This window comes from Myotis yumanensis, unplaced genomic scaffold (assembly GCF_028538775.1).
Source record: "Myotis yumanensis isolate MYYU_CA2020_CCGP unplaced genomic scaffold, mMyoYum1.0.hap1 SCAF_8, whole genome shotgun sequence".
Taxonomy (NCBI): domain Eukaryota; kingdom Metazoa; phylum Chordata; class Mammalia; order Chiroptera; family Vespertilionidae; genus Myotis; species Myotis yumanensis.
In genome coordinates this window covers 33,158,174-33,177,955 of record NW_027223759.1, presented here as the reverse complement: position 1 = coordinate 33,177,955, position 19,782 = coordinate 33,158,174, and the positions used below count along the sequence as shown (strand labels likewise).

The following is a 19,782-nucleotide window of genomic DNA, read 5'->3' as shown; positions in this document are numbered from 1 at the left end:
TCGCTGGGAGCAGGACGCTCAGGTTCCAGGGGAGGCGGGACTGAGGAGATAAACTCCGTCCGTGTTTGCTCACACTCTCCAGGATGCATGAGAGTGAAGCACAGCCCATACAAGCGGAAATTAAATTCCCCAACAACTAACATTTTGGTGAGAGCCCTAAAACTAACATTTCCAGGAGAGAGCGGTGGCAAGCGGTCAGGCAGAGGAGAGGGTCTGCTGAATCTCAGCCCACCATTACGTTTGCTACAGCACGCTGAGCACAGTCCGACCACTAAACTAACACAGACCCGCCGGACAGAAACACTGCCACACACACATCCCCAGGACGCTCCCCAGCTCGGAGACGACAGCCCCAGGAGCACAGCTGCGTTCCCGCTGAAATGGCTCCGTGAAATTGTCAGCTACGCGGCAGCGCTGGTCCCCGCCGCCTGTGCTGGGAGTGACTGCGGTGCGTCTGCTTGACATGCACAACTAGAAACCTAACAAGAGTTTACGCACCCACCACGGAAGGCCAGCAATACGCCCAGAGTGACTGCTTAACCTGGCGGACAAGGAACACAGCGGAAGAGAGGTGGCGATGAGCTCGTTATCACCTCCCTCTCTACAGAAATGATCAACTTTCTCCCGTGGGATGGAAGAAGCCAGGACGCGAAAACCCCATCAACCGCCTGCCACAGGGACAGGAGCTTCTAGGCAGAGCCCTCATGCCCAACAGAAACCTCCTCCCCCTCAAGCCCGAGTGGGACTCCCCGGTGGCCATCCACACCATCCTTCTTACACGATCAGCTTTGCTGCCTTATTTTTACGGTGAGTTTCTATGAGCCGGGCAGCGTGTACTCACAATCTTTGGTCTCGGGGCATGCGGGGCTCTGTGTAATGGTGTTGGCATGATACAGGAAGCTTTTAGAAATACCATGTAAGTCACACCGTTTTCCAAAGCCCGAAGAGAGGCAAAGCAATGCCATGTACAATTACAGACACAGTAAAGTAAGATGACAGCATGCACACAGACACAGTAAACACCCAGTTCAGGCGGGCTGCTTCCCGGACAGGGAGGCAGGGGACACATGGGGTGGGGGGTCGGGGGGAACTGTGACTTCCCCCCGAGACTTGTTCACTTCCCGGAGCAGCAGCTGGCACTGGAGGGGCGCACAGCACAGTGCGTGTGTCTGTGTGCTTTCCGTTCCTATATGCCTGAACATACTTGCAAATAAAGCATCTTACCCACACACAAATCAGGGCTACTAAGCTACCCTAATTGTACGAAGAACCCCTAATACAGAACCAGGAATCGAACGGCTATAGCCTTTTAACTGTTCTTTTCTCAAAAACAATAATTTTTTTTAAAAAGTTAAGCAAAATAATATATAATTTAGCTTTTGATTAGTAAAGTACAATTCCTCCCACAAGTAAAACACATAATCTCCTGCCACAGCAGAGATGTTTAGTTTCTATTTTGTAAAAAGTCCATTGTGATTTATTTTCGTGTAAAATCGTGCATATATGCAAACAGAAACATCTAGCCCAGCGTGATGCATTACAGGTCGGCGCTGTCAAATTTATAAGCTCGGTGTCTGTGGAATGATGTTTGCACCACTTCATTCCCTCAGCCTCTTTCCAACACTCTAATAAAGGTGGACAGTGCCCCTTCGCCTGGGAACTGCAATCCCAGCCTGCACGGTTTTTTACTAAGAGTGTTCAGCATATGGCACCTCCGTTCTACTACACACTGTCATATAAACACATTTTTTTTTGGGGGGGGGGGGGGCAATTTAGGCCAATAATTACCAACAATTACCAGGGAAGAAGTCTCTGAGATTCCACACGTTTATGAACAGGTGTAAACTGGTAACAATGAGTTTAGTTGCTTCACTGCTGCAATTTCAAAATATTATGCCTCCTTTTCATTCCTTGGGTGACACTGACATCTAGTGGAGTTAATATTTCTAAGATCTTCAACTTAAAAATACGAACACATCACTGTCACCATCACCATCATCGCCATCGCTCTGTCCAACGTCAAATCCAGGATTCCAGCTGTTTCCTTAAATGCCATGAGGCAAAGCCATCACAGCTCCTTTCTGACCCTTGGCTCCTGTGCCTGCGAACCACCCTGTGTGGCTGGGTTCTGTGTCTGACGGTTACAAGCAAACTGCTTTCCAGCATTTAGCGAGGAAGACAACAGCGATGACAAAGCACAGCTCCAGGGCCAGACCTTTGCATTATGAGACTTTCCCTGGGACCTAATGAAGGGAGACTTCCAGGCAAGGTAAGCAGGATTTTTTATTGGCTCTGGCACCTGGGGCACTGGGCCCGTCCAGGGTGCCTGTGTGCAGGGCCCACACTTGTGCAGTGTGTCCATGGACTCTCCCCGAGACCCCCACCCCCCCCAAACCACTTTCTCTCGAATGTGGGCAGACTCTGCAGACCCCAGGCTCCAGCAGGCTCTGCCGACAGCACAGGGTTAGGAAACATTCATTTACTGAGGTGCTATTGTTAACCTTTCATTCACTGAGTTACTATTACCTTCCTGCCTCCAGGTTTTCTCTTTTGTCCTTTCCTGTGGGCAGGGTCCGAGATACTATGTTTGGGCACATTCCAGGGCCACCCTTAACCTGTGGGGACGGGGCTGCTGGAGCTCTCCTTACACAGCCCAGTTTTCAAAGATACTGCCCGGCTCCTCATCTTTCTGAGAACAGAAACCAAAGCCACACTCTCCTGAGCTAGGAGGACGGTCTCTCCTCCAGCCCCGCCCTCACAGGCGGGCGGAAGTGCAGAAGGCGCTCTGGTCCACGCCCAAAGCCCACCCTCTCCGCATCCTCAGCAAGTGAGGTTCCTCAAGTCCACCGAGCCAAGAGCGAGGCACAGCCTGTTCTGTCAGGCGGCTCCTTCTCAGCCCCGAGTCCCTGACCCGGTGTCTGCAAGTGCTGCGGGTGCAGGACAGAGACGGGAGGGGGCCCGGCCGCCCGTCACTCTTGGTGTGTCTGAGGTTCACGGTGAAACAGCTTCCTCAGGCACTTACAGTGACACGTGTCAGTCACCTGTTCTGCGCAGACACCTAGCCACCCCTCTCCTCACCTGTCCCACAACCACCTCTGCTTTCCACTCTCAGAAGTCACTTCATGATCAGCGGCGTGAGAAAAAAGCGAAAGCAATGCCCAAAGACTGCATCTTCCCAGCAGACCCACCACACACAACTACTGCTGTTTCCAGCTCAGAGAGGTTAAGTAACCTGCCCAAGGTCAAACTGCTGCTGGCAGGGGAGGCTGCCTTCCGAGCCTGCTGTCGGGTCCTCTCTGTCCCTCCCGCAGCAGCGTCTGTCAGAACTCACGTGGCACAGGGCACAGCAAAGAAAAGGCGTGAGCTGCCAGCAACGGACTGGGGCAGTAACCACTGTCCAGTGGGAAAAGCACTGCCCACATGGGGGGGGGGGGGGGTCACACATCAATGCCCCCCCCACCCCGCCACAGGCCCGCAGTCAGACGACAGGCCCCCGGCCACCCCAGCAGAGTCCTCCCTGAGTTCGAGATCGGGAAGACTGCACATTGAGCTTCTCTGCATCCAATCACCAGTGGCCGAGCAAAGGAGGTCCAACTGTTAAACAGGGCACCGTGGGCACCAGAGCCGGCCCCTTGGCTGTGGGCGGGCCTGCACAGCAGAGGGCGTTCGGCCACATCCTGGTCGTCACCATGCCCATGAGCAGTTGCCTGCAGTGCGAAACCCTGTCCCAGCACCCACGTGGTGGCAGCTCAAAATTTCCCCAGGAATTTCCAAACGTCCCCAGGAGCAAAGCCACCGGCTGGGAAGCATGGTGGGTAAGCACATGTAACGCATGCACAGACCCAGTCCTGGAGGGACAGGTCCTCCTCCAGCCAGGGACCGTCCCTCGGAGCCCTGACGGATGGGTGCCGTCGCTGGGCGTGTGGAGGGACAGGCAGGCAGCACTTCTGCAGTGAGGGGTTCTCTGCGCCCCAACCACCTGGGAGCTTCTGAAAGCTACACAAGCACAGAGTCCGCCTTCCGAGGCCTCAGCGCCAGAGCTGAGCTACCGTTTTTAAAGGCTCCACAAGGACCTGAAGAAAGGCCCAGGTGGACAGCCTCGTGGCCACCAGCCTCCAACCCGGGAGAGGCGAGTCCTCGGGCACCCCAGGCCGAGGAGGGGTCGGTGGGCTGGTGTGGCTTTTCTATCTCACCGGAAAGGCCAGGCACACACGTCTGGGGATTTAGGCAGTTTTATCATCGCTCTTATCCCAATGTGACCAGTCTCTAGCTAGAGACCAAGAGAGTCACAGCATCATAGATAATCTTTGTACAAACCCCTCACTCTTTTTTAAAATATTCTTATTAATTTTAGAGAGAAGGAAAGGGAGGGGAGAGAGGAAGGATGGGAAGGAGGGAGAGAAAAGATAAAGATAAAGATAAAGATAGATAGATAGAGAGAGAGAGAGAGGCAGACCTCACGCCCTGACTGGGGATTGAACCTATACCCATGTCCGGGACGACGCTCCAACCAACTGAGCCACACCAGCCAGGGTCCTCACCCTTCATTTTTGACACATGGATCAGAACTACCTGCACACCAAGAAATTCCCATTTTGCTCACTATCTAAATCTTTGCATCCCATAATTTTCTCAGACTTCCATGGAAATCAATGTTAGTCTCATTAGTTTGGATTCCACAAATTTCACTGAACCATCTGGTGGGCAGACGACTGACTACTAATGGGAAATCTCTGAAGTCACACTCACGGTGAAAAGGTTGGAGCGGCGCTTGGACTGCTTCCGGACGGGCGTCGGGGTGTTGGCAGTGGGAGGGACGTCGATCCGCAGCTCCTTCTGGCTGGTGCTGGGGGTCGATGGGACGGAGGAGGAATAGTCGCTCAAACTCCCGCCTCCGTTACTTGTCTGCAATGATTCAAAACCAAGGTTTGGTTAAGGACACACTCCAGGAACCGAATGCCACCTCCCGTGCGGGGTCATAACGAACAAGTCAGCGAGTCACCCCGGAGAGACGCCCGCACCAGGCTGGGAGCTCCTCGCTGTGCAGCCGGTGTCGGCATCGGGCACAGGCAGTTTCCTTCCGGAACACACCCACCCTTTCTCGGAGTCCTTCAAGAAGTGACTTAAGAAAAACAAGCCTCTATCACTTGTTTTAAAAATTCGAAAGTGAAATGTAGTCACTTTCTCTTCCCGCTGAAAAGGAAGGTGCTGGTTGGACTCCGTGGGGCCTGTGGTTACTTCACTGCTCGAGGCTCCACGCAGGAAACTGTCTGCCCACCACTCCCAGTTTGAAAATGACATCTGGAAAATGTGACACCTTTTGGGAGGTATTTCAAGATTCATAGAAAACGAAAGCTGCCTACAGGGAGGCGTGAACATTCTCCATAGAACCTCTACAGGCTTCGAATATCTATGATCACTGACCGACTCCCCACGAAACTGGAAGCCTTCTCGCTGCATCCTTTTACCAGGTGCCCGTGTGGCTAACACCTGTCCACAAAATGTCAATCAAAACCGCGAGTGCAAGAAAAACAAGCCACGTTCCCTTAAGGGGTTTTGGTTAGGTTCTTCATAGTGACAATTATTTCATTTACTTCTGAGTAAATAATTGAGCAAATGTTGCTATGGAAAGATCGTTTCTACAGGGCCTCAGGGACGTGGGAATTGTAACTGAGGGCTGCTACCCGATCTAGGCGCACAGGGAGATGCACTGCTGACGTCCATCCACAACTGTCCCACCTGCAGGCAGACGGAAGGAAGGCCAACACGGGGTCCTTAAGAAAATGCTTTAATGGATTGATTTGAGAGAGAGAAGGGGGGAAGAGAGAGAGAGAGAGAGAGAGAGAGAGAGACTGAGATTGTTCCACTTATTTATTCATTGGTTAATTCTTGTATGTGTCCTGACCAGGGATTGAACCTGCAACCTTGGCGTACTGGGGCAATGCTCTAACCAACTGAGCTACCCGACCAGGGCTAACACAGGGTGATTTAAATCAACAGCAAAGACAGTGAGCACAGCTCCCCTCTATCTCTGGGCCAGCTTGCCCCAGCACACTGGCTGTGACGGGAAACGTTCAAGAATACGTCCCATAAAAACCACTTGGCCCCAGCAGTGTCCGAGGGAAATGTTAAGCCAATTACCAACTTGCTGTTATTCAGAAAGTTGAAAAGAAAAAGAAAAACCACCTATGGTTGGCGGACGACCCTCTGCACAGGCACGGTCTCCTGGGCTCAGGCGTGCCTTTGGGCCCAACCTCTCGTGCGCCCCACGTACCTGGCTGATGTGCACGGCGGACACCTGCGCGGAGCAGACGGAGGAGTGGCTCGGGGAGTTGGGGAGCGACTTGCAGGGCCCTATGGACAGCTGTTGCTTCTTCCTCGTGGCGACAATCTTCTGGGCAACTAGTGGGCAGGGAGAAGAGAGAAGTCCACGTGAGGCTGGTTTCCAAAGGCAGAGAATGTGGCGGGGACCAGAGCCCGTCCCTGTAACCCACTATCCCTGCGGCAACGGGATTCCTGATTGTTAGTTGGTGCATGACATGGACGCGACATTTCTGGAGCCTCCTCCTTCCCCTGCACCCCAGCTGAACGTGGTCCTGCGCACAAGTTCTGACAACAGAAGGGGCATGCGGCCGTGCCCAGGAATCTTTCTTGGGAGAGCTGGCCCTGGTCCATGCCTTCCCTGTGTCTTTCCTTCTTGCTGCTTAAAAAGCACATGTTGGCTGTGGTCCCGGGGGGCCACCTTGGGAACAAAAGCCACACCTGTGGCGTGTGAGACAGGAGGAACCCTCACAGACCACCTCAGAAACCTTGAGTGTAAAACAGAAAAACACACTCCTATCTTGTTTAAGTTATTCTGATAATTAGATTCCGCCCCACCCTTAGTTACCTGTGGCAAAAATAATCCTAAGTAAGACAGGTTAATGTAACCAAATCTTGAAAAATAAAAAATCTGTTTGTTTTTTTGCATAGCCCAAAGAATCACTCAACTTTGCAAGCTGCCTCACAGAATTATATTCAAGGACATGTAATGATATCAAAGGCTTTTTTTTATTTAAATATATTGCTACACACATCGGAAGTTTATCTTAATCAATACGAATCTAAATTCAACCAGCCATAACTTGTCCCGGCAAATAGGCTCGCTGATAAAGCATATTGGATTTAATTGGAAAGGAAGTCAACGATTAGAAAGCTCTTCCTACACCCATAGGTGTCACTGCAGGAGAGTAACTGCAGCTTTTATTTGAATAGATGTGTGTCTTTGGGGACGAGCTGTAATTAAGTTCAATGATATTCAATCCTTGTGTTTGTCCAGAGAGTTGCTCTTTTTTTGCGGACACCCATGCACAGGAGCGCATCACTGCCCCCAGCAAAAGGTTACAACACAGAAGGGAGCGCACGGCATCCGCAGGCCATTTCTCCTCCAAATGAACACAATTGTAATAAGGAACCAGTTTGTCCGGAGCTTATGGCCTCCATGTAAATGAATGATAGTATAAATATGATTAAGTGAAAACGCAATATGTAAAAAATGGCTCCCAGAGATGAGAGCCAGCCTCATTAGGTACAGCCCACCTCCAATAGGCCTCTTATCATCCTGAAAGGATGATATCAATTAATTTATCTTCCCGTAGTGTATTGATCATAACCTTCATCAGCTAATCATGTTTAAATTACAGAGGAACAGTGGGGCACTCTGTCATTTCAAAACCATCGGCGTATTGATCTGGGGTCTTTGAAGACGTATATTAGAGGATTTTATAAATCATTATGTGAACTCAAAAATAAAATTTAAGACCAGATTCCAACAGCTGCAACACATGTGTCGTGCCAGTGAGCTGAAATCCCAGAGACCAGGAGTAAATTAAGTTAAAATCATGACTATTTGGGGGATTGCCCATTTACTTCTTTTTGGAGGAGGGAGGAGAGCAAAAGGGGGTTTCTGATTATCAACTCGAATGCATGTTATTTTACTGCAGCCTCAGAGTCACTCTGCAGTTGGAAGGCCAGAGTGACTTTGATCTGAAAGCTCATTAAAAAGCACACAGGTCAGAATTAACAGGGCTGGGCATCTGGAGATCTCTGCAGACAGTTCCTGCAAATGTTTTCTTCGCAGGGAGATCTGAGGAGCTTTCTAAGGTAAGTCAAATGAATGTCCCATCCTTCCTCCGTGGAGGCCCGCAAGAGCAAGTTCACCAGCCACAAGAACGTTTTTACCTGCGAGTCCCTCTCCCACCCAATCAAACACGGACAGGGTGGTACAGAGCATGAGCCAGAGGGTAAGGGTTAAAATCCTGTTCATTTAATTATTGTTCTACCACATTTATTACAAAACACTGGTAGCATTTTTGGTAATACTTTTGGTAAATTCACGCTCATAACTTGTGGCATTTTTTAACTTTACTCACATTTGTTCTATTTTCCCATATTGTTATGTCCATACCCCAATGGAAGAAATGAAATTATTTACAAGTATGTTGTTCTAAAATAGACTCTTTCAAAACTACAGGATAACCCACAAAAGTAGGGAAAACTCAACGGAGGGCAATGCGAGTATCTGACTTCAGAAGGAAGAAGACTAGTAAAAGGCCCTGGCCAATATGACTGGGTTGGTGGTTGGTGGGCATCGTCCCGTGCACCAGAAGATGGCCAGTTCAATTCCCTGTCAGGGCATGTGCCTGGGCTGTGGGCTCAACACCTGTAGGGGCCATGCAGGAGGCAGCAAATAAATGTCTCTCACATGTCAATGTTTCTCTCCCTCTCCCTTCCTCTAAAACTCAATTTAAAAAAATACTTAAAAAAAAGAAAAGAAAAGAAGAGGACTAGTAAGAGGAAAAGGAGAGGATGAAGCAACTGTTGTGTAAGGTTTGGCACCCTCTCCACAGCGAGGACGAAAATCTCTGGGATCCCCATGAGCTGCCTACCGGCTCTATAACCTGAAGAGACCACGGCCGTCTAAGACAGTGCCCCGGCCCATCCCTCAAATGATCTTGCAAAAGTCGGGGTGAATCACAAGACATGAGAGATGAGATGGTCTGTGTGAGTCGGTGAGCCCCTCCCCCAAAACCGAAGCCAAGGACAGGGAACTCCTGTCGCCTGGGGTGGGGGGTGGGGTGGGGGCATTGTTCCATTGTAACTGGAATCATTAACTACTCATATTCAGAACATTTAAACGTTAATAGACTTAAAACATAATATTACCCCAGATTATGCTGACTGGGCCATTTTTATAGCCTCTGAGTTTTGTCTACATTGGATCATACAACAAATGAGGATGTTACATATTTTATAGAAACGTGTGAGAATGAATGATTCAAACAGAACACAAGCACTGAGGTTACTTAGAAGAAGAGGAAACCCTTACCACTGAGAAGTGATGTTTCCTTGATTCTGGTGACCGACGTCCCTACACAGTCGCCAGGGGAGCGAAGTGGCCACAAGGTCAGCAGCATCCGCTGCGAATGTTCTCTGTTTTGCTGACGCCAGCCAACTTCACGGACCCCCTGGCATTTCCACACTAATGCTCACTGCTGTTTCAGGTCACTTCCTCCCACCATTTTGAGTTTGATTTAGGTAATCCATAACAGATATCCTTAGTTAACCCCTTCAATTGTATCTATATACACTGTATAAGCTTCAAAACGAAGCACAGAGATCGCCAGTGCCCAGGGGGCAGAGTGCAGGGGCTGCTGGGGGCTGGCAAGGGCCCTTGCTCGACCCGGGTCATGAAGTTGAGACCGTTTTTAAAGCCAATCCCTTAAGGACACTTTCATGTATGTATTTCCATCCTTCAATTTAAATGTAAGCAACAAGCAAAGTGAGTTAGACATTTACTATCGCCACAAATTTTAAATTTTCCATCGGATAGATGACAAATGGCACCCTTTAATTAGTGGTAAATCTGAGACTCAGCTCCCAAATCAGACCTCATTAAACCCTGGCATGGTGCCCACACCTGCTTCCGCTTTGCTTTTCCCATCACTCCCACTAAGAGGGAAAGAACAGGCCCGGCTACACCAGTAAGCAGGCCCGCCGCACACGGTGCCCTGGCCTCTTCCCTCCTTTACATCGGACGCTGAGCCAGTCCACAGATGCAAACAACAAGGCAGAGGGGACCACAGCAGGGCAGGGGCTCCGTCAGGCGGCCTGTATCCCCCCCCATCCCCCCGGGACACTGCCTCGGGGCCAGGAGACACCCTATCTCCCGGCCAGCATCCCCACGAGATCCTAGCACATCCAGGACAGGGACCATGTGTCCCTTTCTCTGACCTCTCACTCTCTCCATGATCCTTCAAGTTTATTTGGGGAACAGATAAAAGAGGCCCAGGAGGGGCTCAGCCAATGCCGGCTAAACTCCATTTTCACAATCTGCCTTCTCGGAAGCAGCTGGACTGTCCCCGATGTCCCTCCCGCTCTCCTGACCTCCTCAGCCTGGACACAGCCCGCATCACCAAGGTCACTGGTGATGGCCGGGAGGGGGCATCTTACCTGACCGCTGGGCAGCAATGGGCGTCGCTGCAGGTGCCCTGCTGTCCTGCCTCCCTCCCTCCTTCCGTGGCCCCCACGTTCCTGTTTCCTCCCCCGCCTGCAGCTCCTCCTCCTCCTTCCCAGGCTCTTCCCCGTGGGGGACTCTGGGCTTCCCTCTCTCACCCTGTTCGGTCTCCATGCCCTCCCCCGCAGCCTCTCCACCTCGATGCCCACGGCTGCACGTCCACATCACAGCCTGGGCTCCCTGCATTCTAGAACCGCGTCTCCGAGCACCACTCGCAGCTCCCGGGCAGGAGGGAGACGATTCTCAATGTCCACAGGGCCCAGCCCGAGCCTCCCCTTGGCCACCAGACCTGCTTCTCCAGATTCCCCCTCCACTGACTAGCCGCCCCCCTCACACACTCAGTAGGAGACATGACGGACGGTAGATTCTACCACCAGAATCTCTCTCAAGTTCATCGTCACGGCCACTGCCTCCACCCAAGACCTCATCTTTCCATGCTGGTTACCAAAAGCAGTCCCCTCCACGGCCGCCCAAAGGATCATGCTGCAGATGGCCTTTTATACGGCCAATCGTCCTGCTTACAGTCTAACGGCCCCCCCATCCTGCAGACGCCCTGAACCTCCTCACACAAGGGGCGCCCATGGTTGCGAGGTGAGTGCTCTGCCTTCCACGACCCTGACACTCCTGCCATCACAGGTCCTCCGGCACACGGGAGGGGTGACACGCCCAGTGGGTGTGGGAGGAGAGGCCTATCCCTTCCCAGTGCCCGCAGCTCAGGGGACAGTGTGGGCTCCTCGAGGCCTGTGACCATCTGGGGACCCTGGTTTTCACTACAGCAGTGGTTCTCAACCTGTGGGTCGTGACCCCTTTGGTGGTCGAACGACCCTTTCACAGGGGTCGCCTATGACCATCCTGCATATCAGATATTTACATTACGATTCATAACAGTAGCAACATTACAGTTATGAAGTAGCAACGAAAATAATTTTATGGTTGGGTCACAACATGAGGAACGGTATTTAAAGGGCCAGACGGTTGAGAACCACTGCCCCACAGGAAGTCCAGGCACGCTTCATCTTCCAGGGCCGTTTACCAATCCATTAGTAATGATGGGATCGTCCTGGGGCCCAAGTCTCTGGTCTCATTTCTCAACTGGCTCAGAACCCCACGCTGGCCAAGGAAGCCTTTGAAACCCCACATCCCCACATTCCCAGCCCCACAGCCTACATACAACCAGACAGAAGTCCTACAGCTGTCTCAGCCACTGGCCCTCTACAGTCTGTAACTCCAGCTGCCTACCCCCACCCCTGCCCAGAACATGCCTTCCATCTCCCCATGGCCAAGTCCTCGAAGAGCCCCCACCTCAGCACCACCGCCCTGGGAGCCTTCCTGTCCTACCCATCCAGACTGCTCCGTGGAGCCCCAAACCCCAAACACACACAGGTGCGAATGTGAACAGCTCCGCATCTCACCTGTACCTGGACTAGGCACAGCTGTGTGTGCATGGACATGTATACAGGCACACACACACATGTACACACATGTACACCGTGTGTATACATATGTGTGCACACACGTCACACACAGAGGGGTATGTTGATGAAGGGATACAGCTCTAGTCCTCGCCCTGAATCCTTAGAGCCTGGTGTATAGAAACTGCTCAGTAAACAACTCGCCCGTCCCCACTCACATGAGGTTCTGCCTCCTGCTCTGGACCAGGGCAGGGTCACCTCTGAGGCTCCTTTTGCATGGCACCAGCTGTCACCCACACTATCCAAAATTAAGCACAAATCAAGCTTTTTAACTTCATTAATGATTATGATATTTTTGGCATAGTCCAATAAATGTTAGTGAATTTAATCAGCAAAACATCCTCTGTGGATTAAATGATTGACTTGAATTCATCAATTCATAAGGACTTCCGCAGGGCCACCTGTGAGCCGGGAAAGGTGTGTGTGGGGGGGGGGGGGGGGGGGGGGGGACGGGCAGGAAAAGAGGGGCACCACCAGGTCTCTAATTTTAGCAGCTTCCACTCCAGGAGCAAAATCCTCACCCTCCATCAAAGGAGCTCCCCTTCACCAGAGATGGGCTGAGGCGGGGTCCCTTGTCCCACATCCCCTTTCTTCACTCATCACTCACTCAGCTCCACCACCCAACCTTCTCCCTGTGCAGGTCCCCAGAGCCCCAAACTGGCCGGTCCTCCCCACTTCGCGCGCCCCCCCCCCCCCCCCAACTCCACTGGAGCCTGGAGATTTAAGTGATCAAGTAGCTTGGTGATAATCTGCTTCTAAACGTTCTGCACAATTCTGTCCTTTCCAACATCAATTCTGCTCCATGAGCTTTGCAGCATCTTCGGGACTCTGCAGGGCTCTCCGCACAGGGCTCTCCAAGAGTCCCAAGGACGCCTCGGGCTGTGCTGGAGGCAGATGCCTCGTGGGGGTGGGGGTGGGGGTGCTAGCTGAGGGTGGCCCTGGGGAGAAGCATGCAGACTTGAAGAGCCACAATTAGATGCCAAGTGGACACGGTGTAAATGAAGCCAAATGTGAGGGAGAGGATGATTCTTCAGCTGTAGGCAGCCCTGGAGGCCAGTCTGGGTGGGGGTGGGAGACCCATAGTTTTGAGTAAGCAATGCTAGACAGGAACTTAAGTATGAGTGATAAATCTAATAAAAATATTTTTCATCTTCATAATAGACACACTTGTGAAAATCAACTGGCTTGAGACTCCAACTTTACTCCACAGAAACTTTACTCCATTTTAGGATACCAGGTGCACCGGTCCACCTCCGCTGCTGCCAGCACCCAAAGGCAGCGTGTCCTGCACCGTCCACCAGGCTCCTCCCTCAGAGCCAGGGCGGGGGCAGGGCTGAGAGGCGAACACCCATAAATAATGGAACCGCCAGGGACTGTAAATCTTCCAGCAACAAATAAAAGATCCCCTAACGTCTCAACTCAGTTTTAAATTACAGTTGAGTGATCATTAAACTATCTTATTAATTAAGAAGAAATTAATTACCAAATTATCTATGAGTTCTGACTTTGTGACTTAGGAGTGAAAAGAAATGTGAAGTGGATTTTTTCTCAAAGTTAATGAATGTTAAAATAAAGGGTGTGTTCTGTATGGCGGTAACCCTGTGCCCATCTCCTAGGTTTATTTCCATATTGTCTCTGTTTCAAGTATAGAGGCTGTGCCCAAACAGTAACAAAATGAAAACGGGGGGGGGGGGGGGAGCCGTGCGGTGTGCTTGAAGGTCTCTTGGGTTGTTTGATGCCTTATGACAATTAGTGAACCATGGGGACCCACACTCGGGGACCCTGGCACTGACACACCTGTATATCCTGCCAGACGGTGCTGCCCATCAGAGAATAGTCAGTTCACGTGCCGAGGCAATGGGCCAATGTGACCGGCCGCCGACTCTTCTGCCAACACCAGGCACCATGCTTCCCCTGCACTCCCAGGGCCAACGTGCACCTGGCCCTCATCAAGCCCTGGCCACCTGGATAAAGGAAGGAACGCAGACTCCCCAATGGGGATGGGCGAGAACGTATGAGAAGGTGAGGGAGAAGATTCACAGGGGAACTGGGAATACATTTTAAGAATCTCATATGCAAAGAAAAGTGACAAGTGTGGACTCAATCCTTAAGGCACCAGGAGGCCATCAAAACTCTTCCAGGACAAGTGACAAGATGCTTTGGGAGGACACGTGGCTGGTTTGGAAGATGCAGGCCATCCCTATCTGGACACTGGAGAAAGGAGTGCGTGCGTGTGTGCGCGCTGCGCGCGGGGCGGGGGGGCGGGGGGGGGGCGGGTGCTCTGTGATGGACGTCCCAGGGTCTGGACTCAGGAGCCTGGCTCCCCGGGCTCAGAGGCACGGTGATATTTAGTTTTGAGACTCTCATACCTGAAACTGCTCTGACTCTACCCTTACACCTGTTTTATCGATGATGCAAAGCAACTAAAAGAAGTTCTAAGGTGACAGAAACTCAGTGATGTCGTTTTGGCTGAACCCCAGTTTACAACCCGTCAAAGCCGATGTGGGCATGTAACCTACACGGAGTTACGGTTCCTGAAACCCGAGGACACGCACCGTATTGAGAAAGTGCCCGGACCCTGTCCCTCAACAAAAGTTAGACCTTCACTTCGGCAGGAGAAACTCAGACCCTCGTCCAGCAAGGCGGCCGCGTTCCTGCCACTCCCTCCAAACCCCAGCCGTCCTCCCTCGGCCTACTTGCCCCATCGAAAGCCCCGCTTCCCACGGACACCACGTCTACGGTCCTCAAACGGGTCTGACCTGAGCATGTGCATGTTTCCACAAAACAAACCATCAGCCACCAGAACAGTTCCTAATTACAGCTGCTACTAACCCGGACGGACAGGTGTCCTACACCTGGAACAGGTCACGAAGTTCGTTGGAAACGCTCTTCTGTGCATCTCTGGGCCCCCAGGCCCCAGCAAGTCTTTGGGAGAAAGGGTTCGGTGGGGAACTCCTGGAGGACTCACCTTCTATGCACCTGCACACACACTCTGACAACACTGCTATGGTATTAAAAAGAAAAAGCCCTGTGATCCAAGACGGGACATGGCAAAAAAAACCCAGGCTCCCTTTAATTTCTTCCAGCAAAGCGTTCAACTTCCACAAAGCAATGAAGTCTGAATTCTTAATCTGAGATTCAGTTCTTGTCTGTATTCTTTTTATCTCTTGTATTAAAACAAATTTATCTTCATTTATGTCACAATTACCTATTACGGTTGTTAATTTGCTGGAAATGAAGCTATTGTTTAATTGCTCCTATTAACCGGGACTGAAACGCCGGCTGTAATAAACAGTTACCTTCAGGACGGGCAAAGTCACGGCTGCCGACAGGAATTTCAGAATTTGAGAAAGAGGGGAAACGTCTACCGTTCCAGGCAGCTGCAGTTCCCGCTTCCTTTCAGAGAAAGTGAGAGAACATAAAACTAAGAAAAAAAAAAGCTGGTCTTTCTGATGTTTTTTTTTTTTAAATATGTTTTTATTGATTTTTTTATAGAGAGAGAGGAAGGGAGAGATAGAAACATTAATGATGAGAGAGAAGCATCGATCAGCTGCCTCCTGCATGCCCCCACTGGGGATCGAGCTTGGAACCGGAGCATGTGCCCTGACCCGGAACTGAACCGTGACCACCTGGTGCATGGGACGATGCTGAACCACTGGGCCATGCCGGCCGGGCAATCTGATGTTTATTTATATGTGGACTCAAGGATGATTATTCTGATCATAACTTGTTGCCACAAGTTATTATTTGTGGCAACAAGGACATCAAATTATCTCCCAGGAGATGCAGTCCCCTTCTTCACGGCACAAGTGTCCTTTAAAATTGAGTCCAAAAGTGCAACTGCCCTGGGGTGTCCGAGTGCCACACACTGGGCTGATGGGCAGTGGGAACCAAGACGCTGACCCTGTGGGGTCTCAGGCCGCTGAAGGGCACAGGGACCCTGTCCAGACCCACAGGACTGCAAACATCCACTCCTCTGAAAATGAAGTTTCAGTTCATCCCAAGGCCATGTTGTCAAACGCCCTTCAGTCAGTCTGGGCACGGGCTGCTGGGCCCCACCCTCAATCAGCATTTCTCCCCTCGGAGAGAAGGGAGGTGCTGCGCAGGGCACGGCCCGGAGGTCCCAGGACTCCACCACAGCTCCCGTCAACAGCACGCCCAGCGCACGGTCAGCCCTGGACATTCCAGGGACCCTCCAAGCCTGACCCTCCGCTTACACATGCTGTCTGGCCTTCCTCAGCACCACACTCACTGCCTGAGTCATCCGAGACCTTGCCACACCAACCCTCCTTCCCAGTGGGGGCCCTGGCGGGTTTCCCTCTCTGCCTGCCGCCCAAACTTAACATCTTTCACTCCCCCAGGCCCTCACTATGCTCAGGGATCGCGGGTTCTTCACCCAGGTCCAGCCCAGCCTGAGAGACTTGTTCTGTGTCTCTGGCTCCTTGTCCAGGACCCTGGACCAGAGGTTTAGAAAGAATACAACTGTGCTTGGATTGTGCATAAAAGCAATGTGTGGCGATTGCCCAGAGAAGCAGGGCGCCACACTGGGACGGGTATGCGCTCCTGACGAGTCCTGGCCCGGGTACCCTTGTGCCAGTTCGTGCTGCTTGGCGCCTGAGCAGTGCCCCTCAGGAGGCACCCAGCTCTGCCAGTTGGTTCCCTGGACCTCATGGACCAAGGGCTTCTCCTTCAGGACCCCACCAGCTCAGGGTAGGACAGCTTTTCTCTTCTCTTCACACTGCGGTGAGACACAGGGCTGAGCCCCACCTCGTCCAGCCCACCTCCCCTTAGCATTGTTATAAGTGATCCTGAACACAGTGAGCAGAGATGAAAGCAGCTAACACAGCTCAGGGTGATCTGAAATGTAGAAAGATGTGCAAAAAGCACATAGTACAGACCTTTCAAAGGGCGGAGCAGCCAGCCGGTGTGGGTCAGTGGTTGAGCATGCCCCCCCATCCCCCCGCACCAGGAGGTCACCAGTTCAATTCCCCTCAGGGCACATACCTGGGTTGAGGGCTTAATCCCCAATAGGGGGAGGATCAATATTTCTCTCTTATCAATGTTTCTATCTCTCTCTCCCTCTCCCTTCCTCTCTCTGAAATAAAAATATATTTCAAAAAACGGAGTTTTCTGGACGAGGGTGAGATGAGGTTCTCACCAAGGCCCAGGTCAGCACGGAGACACAGACACCGATCAGAAAGCGTCTGTCGGGCCGAGACAGGGCCCAGCGCAGACCTGTCCCCCAGGCCCGGAAGGGATTAACTTCCTCTCTCACTCGTTCTCATGTCGGATGCAAATCAGCACTTTCCAGACGAGGCGGCGCGGCCCCCAATAAATTGGCAATACAATTAGATGGCAGGCGAGGACCTGAAAGATAAATGGCTGAAACACAGAGGGGAAAAATGAACCTGTCACTTCTCCTCGACTCATCAAGCTGTCTCGCAGAGCGGGCTGATGGCTGCCGAGCGGGGGTTCCTGACACCCGAAGGCGAAGGCTCACCCTAGGGCACTTGAGGCCGCACGGGGCCCCCTGAACGTTCGGCACCAGGGAGGCTCAGGTCTCCCCTTTCAGACCCACGATGTCTTGAAAGGGCCAAAGATGGGTCACAAAATATGCTCACAGGGCTTATGAGTGACGTGAAGGAGAGACCACGAAGAGATGCCTGTGGTGCCGCAGGCGGGGCTGACGGAGGAGAAGGGGCTGCAGAAAGGGATTTAAATCGTGAAAAAAGAAGAGATGCCACAAAAAGTGAGGAGCGCACAAAACTGATGGTGTGAAATTATCCAAGCGAAAGAAATGGCACGCAGATGTAAAGAAAGATGAGGAGGTGCTGACAAGAATAGGTAGGAGACGGAAAGGGTCCAAAATAAGAGACTGCATCAGACATAAGGCTGTAAAAGGATGTTGAAAGCAGGAACCTTGAGACAAATACAGTCAATTATAATAATTGGTTTTCTTTTTTTAAAAATTGATATAGTTTAATACCCGTTTAACCAAATCTATCAGTCTAATTTCCTTCCTGTTTTAAGATACACCTGCTCCCCAGAGAAGGGCGTTCAGACATGGCACGAACCCCCCCCCCCCCCCCCGCCCACTTGTCACAGGAACATCTCCTTCAGATACCTTGTACTTGGCAAGAAGAATGGACATACCCATTCCCATTGAAGCTGTTTTCCTATTTCCAAAAATAGCTATCCTTACTACAATCTCCACAAGAAAGACATTTTCTCCCTAAAGTGGGGGAGACGACGTCTTGGTTGGAGCCTGAGAAAACGCCCCCCCCCCCCACCCCCCTCATGAGCGACGAGCTCGCAGGTGGCCCCGCACGGAGGCCTCAGAGAGGTGACAGTGACACACAGGCTGGATTAGGCCATGTATTGTGATGCAATTAGGAAGAAGGATGAGATGACAGAACAGATTTCCACCCGCTCTTCACGGCCTTTGTGCACAGACTCGCAGGAACGCGCTCCCCACACCCTCAATTACTATCTAAGCGGCACCATCCCCGGAAACCCACCCTTCCAAACATAACACTCCTTTGGGCGAGTTTCTCCTTTTGTGCTATTATAGCGACAGCAGGCATTTATGTCACGTGAATTTGAGAGCCCAAATAAAGAAATGACACACATTCTATAGAATTAATATAGGGCTTGAGACAATTCTTCCCCCGTGGATCACGGTTACAGAAGAGTTAAGTATATAGCGCAGAGAAACTTTCGGTAAGTTTTTTTTTTTTCCTTTAAAAAGAAATTAAGTTTATCAATTGCCACGGTAATTACTCACAGTACCTCAGGTAATTAAAAGGGATCTAAATCTAACTTTATTTACATTTAGAATACCCGAGGTCATTGCCGATCAAGATTTCACATTTGTGACTAATAATGTTTAAGTGTTAATTAGACTTCAGCAGAGAATACTGATTGATTTTTGAATTTGTAATCTGCTGTGATTTAGTAACAGTGACGAAGTCATACTATCCCTATCGGTTACCTCCAATTTCTATGAATTATTGAAATTCTTAAAAGAATCAAGGATGCATTTCAATTTTGAAAAGCCTCATTAAAAAAACATAGACCTCATAATAATACCGCACATCTCTCCCAGTGAGTGAGAAAGTTCTTCACATTGAAGTCAGTTTATATGAGCCAATCTTTTTTTTTTTAATAATACCCACCCTAGGATATTTTTTCCACCGATTTCTTAGAGTGTGTGTGTGTGTGTTGGGGGGGAGATACATTGATGTGATGGAGACACATCAATTGGTTGCCCCTTACATGTGTCCCGGGGCTGGGGATCAAACCTGTGACCCTTCAGTGTGTGGGCTGACACTCTAACCACTGAGCAAACCAGCAGGGCTATATGAGCCCATCTTAATGTAAAATACCTACAGCAATACTTTAAATGGATTAACAACTGTTTTGATTTCCCCTAAATTATTAACATGCAAAATTTTATTTATTTTGTTGTTATATCACCTGAGGATATTTTTCCATTGATTTTTAGGAAGAGTGGGAGAGGGAAAGACAGAGAGAAACACTGATGTAAGAGAAACACATCGATTGGTTGCCTCCTGCATGAGCCTGACCAGGACCCGGGTCGGGGAGGAACCTGCAACCCAGCTACTTGCCCTTGACTGGAATCGAACCCGGGACCCTTTGGTCTGCAAGTCGACGCTCTATCCAGCTTGGGCAACATGTAAATTTTAAACATGCACAAAAGTTGAGAGGATCTGAGTGAACGCCCATTTCCACACC

General features: G+C 50.9%; 1 protein-coding gene across 7 annotated transcripts in view; it reads right to left on the bottom strand.

Moving 5' to 3' along the window:
- AGAP1 (ArfGAP with GTPase domain, ankyrin repeat and PH domain 1) overlaps nt 1-19,782 on the bottom strand; it is a 418,223-nt gene that overhangs the window by 213,984 nt on the left and 184,457 nt on the right. For all 7 annotated transcript variants that reach the window (XM_070422457.1, XM_070422459.1, XM_070422461.1 and 4 more), the window contains 2 exons: nt 6,275-6,402; nt 4,750-4,905 (listed from right to left, as the gene is read on the bottom strand). In XM_070422457.1, coding sequence (XP_070278558.1) covers nt 4,750-4,905; nt 6,275-6,402 — 284 coding nt within the window. The remainder of the gene's footprint in view (nt 1-4,749; nt 4,906-6,274; nt 6,403-19,782) is intronic.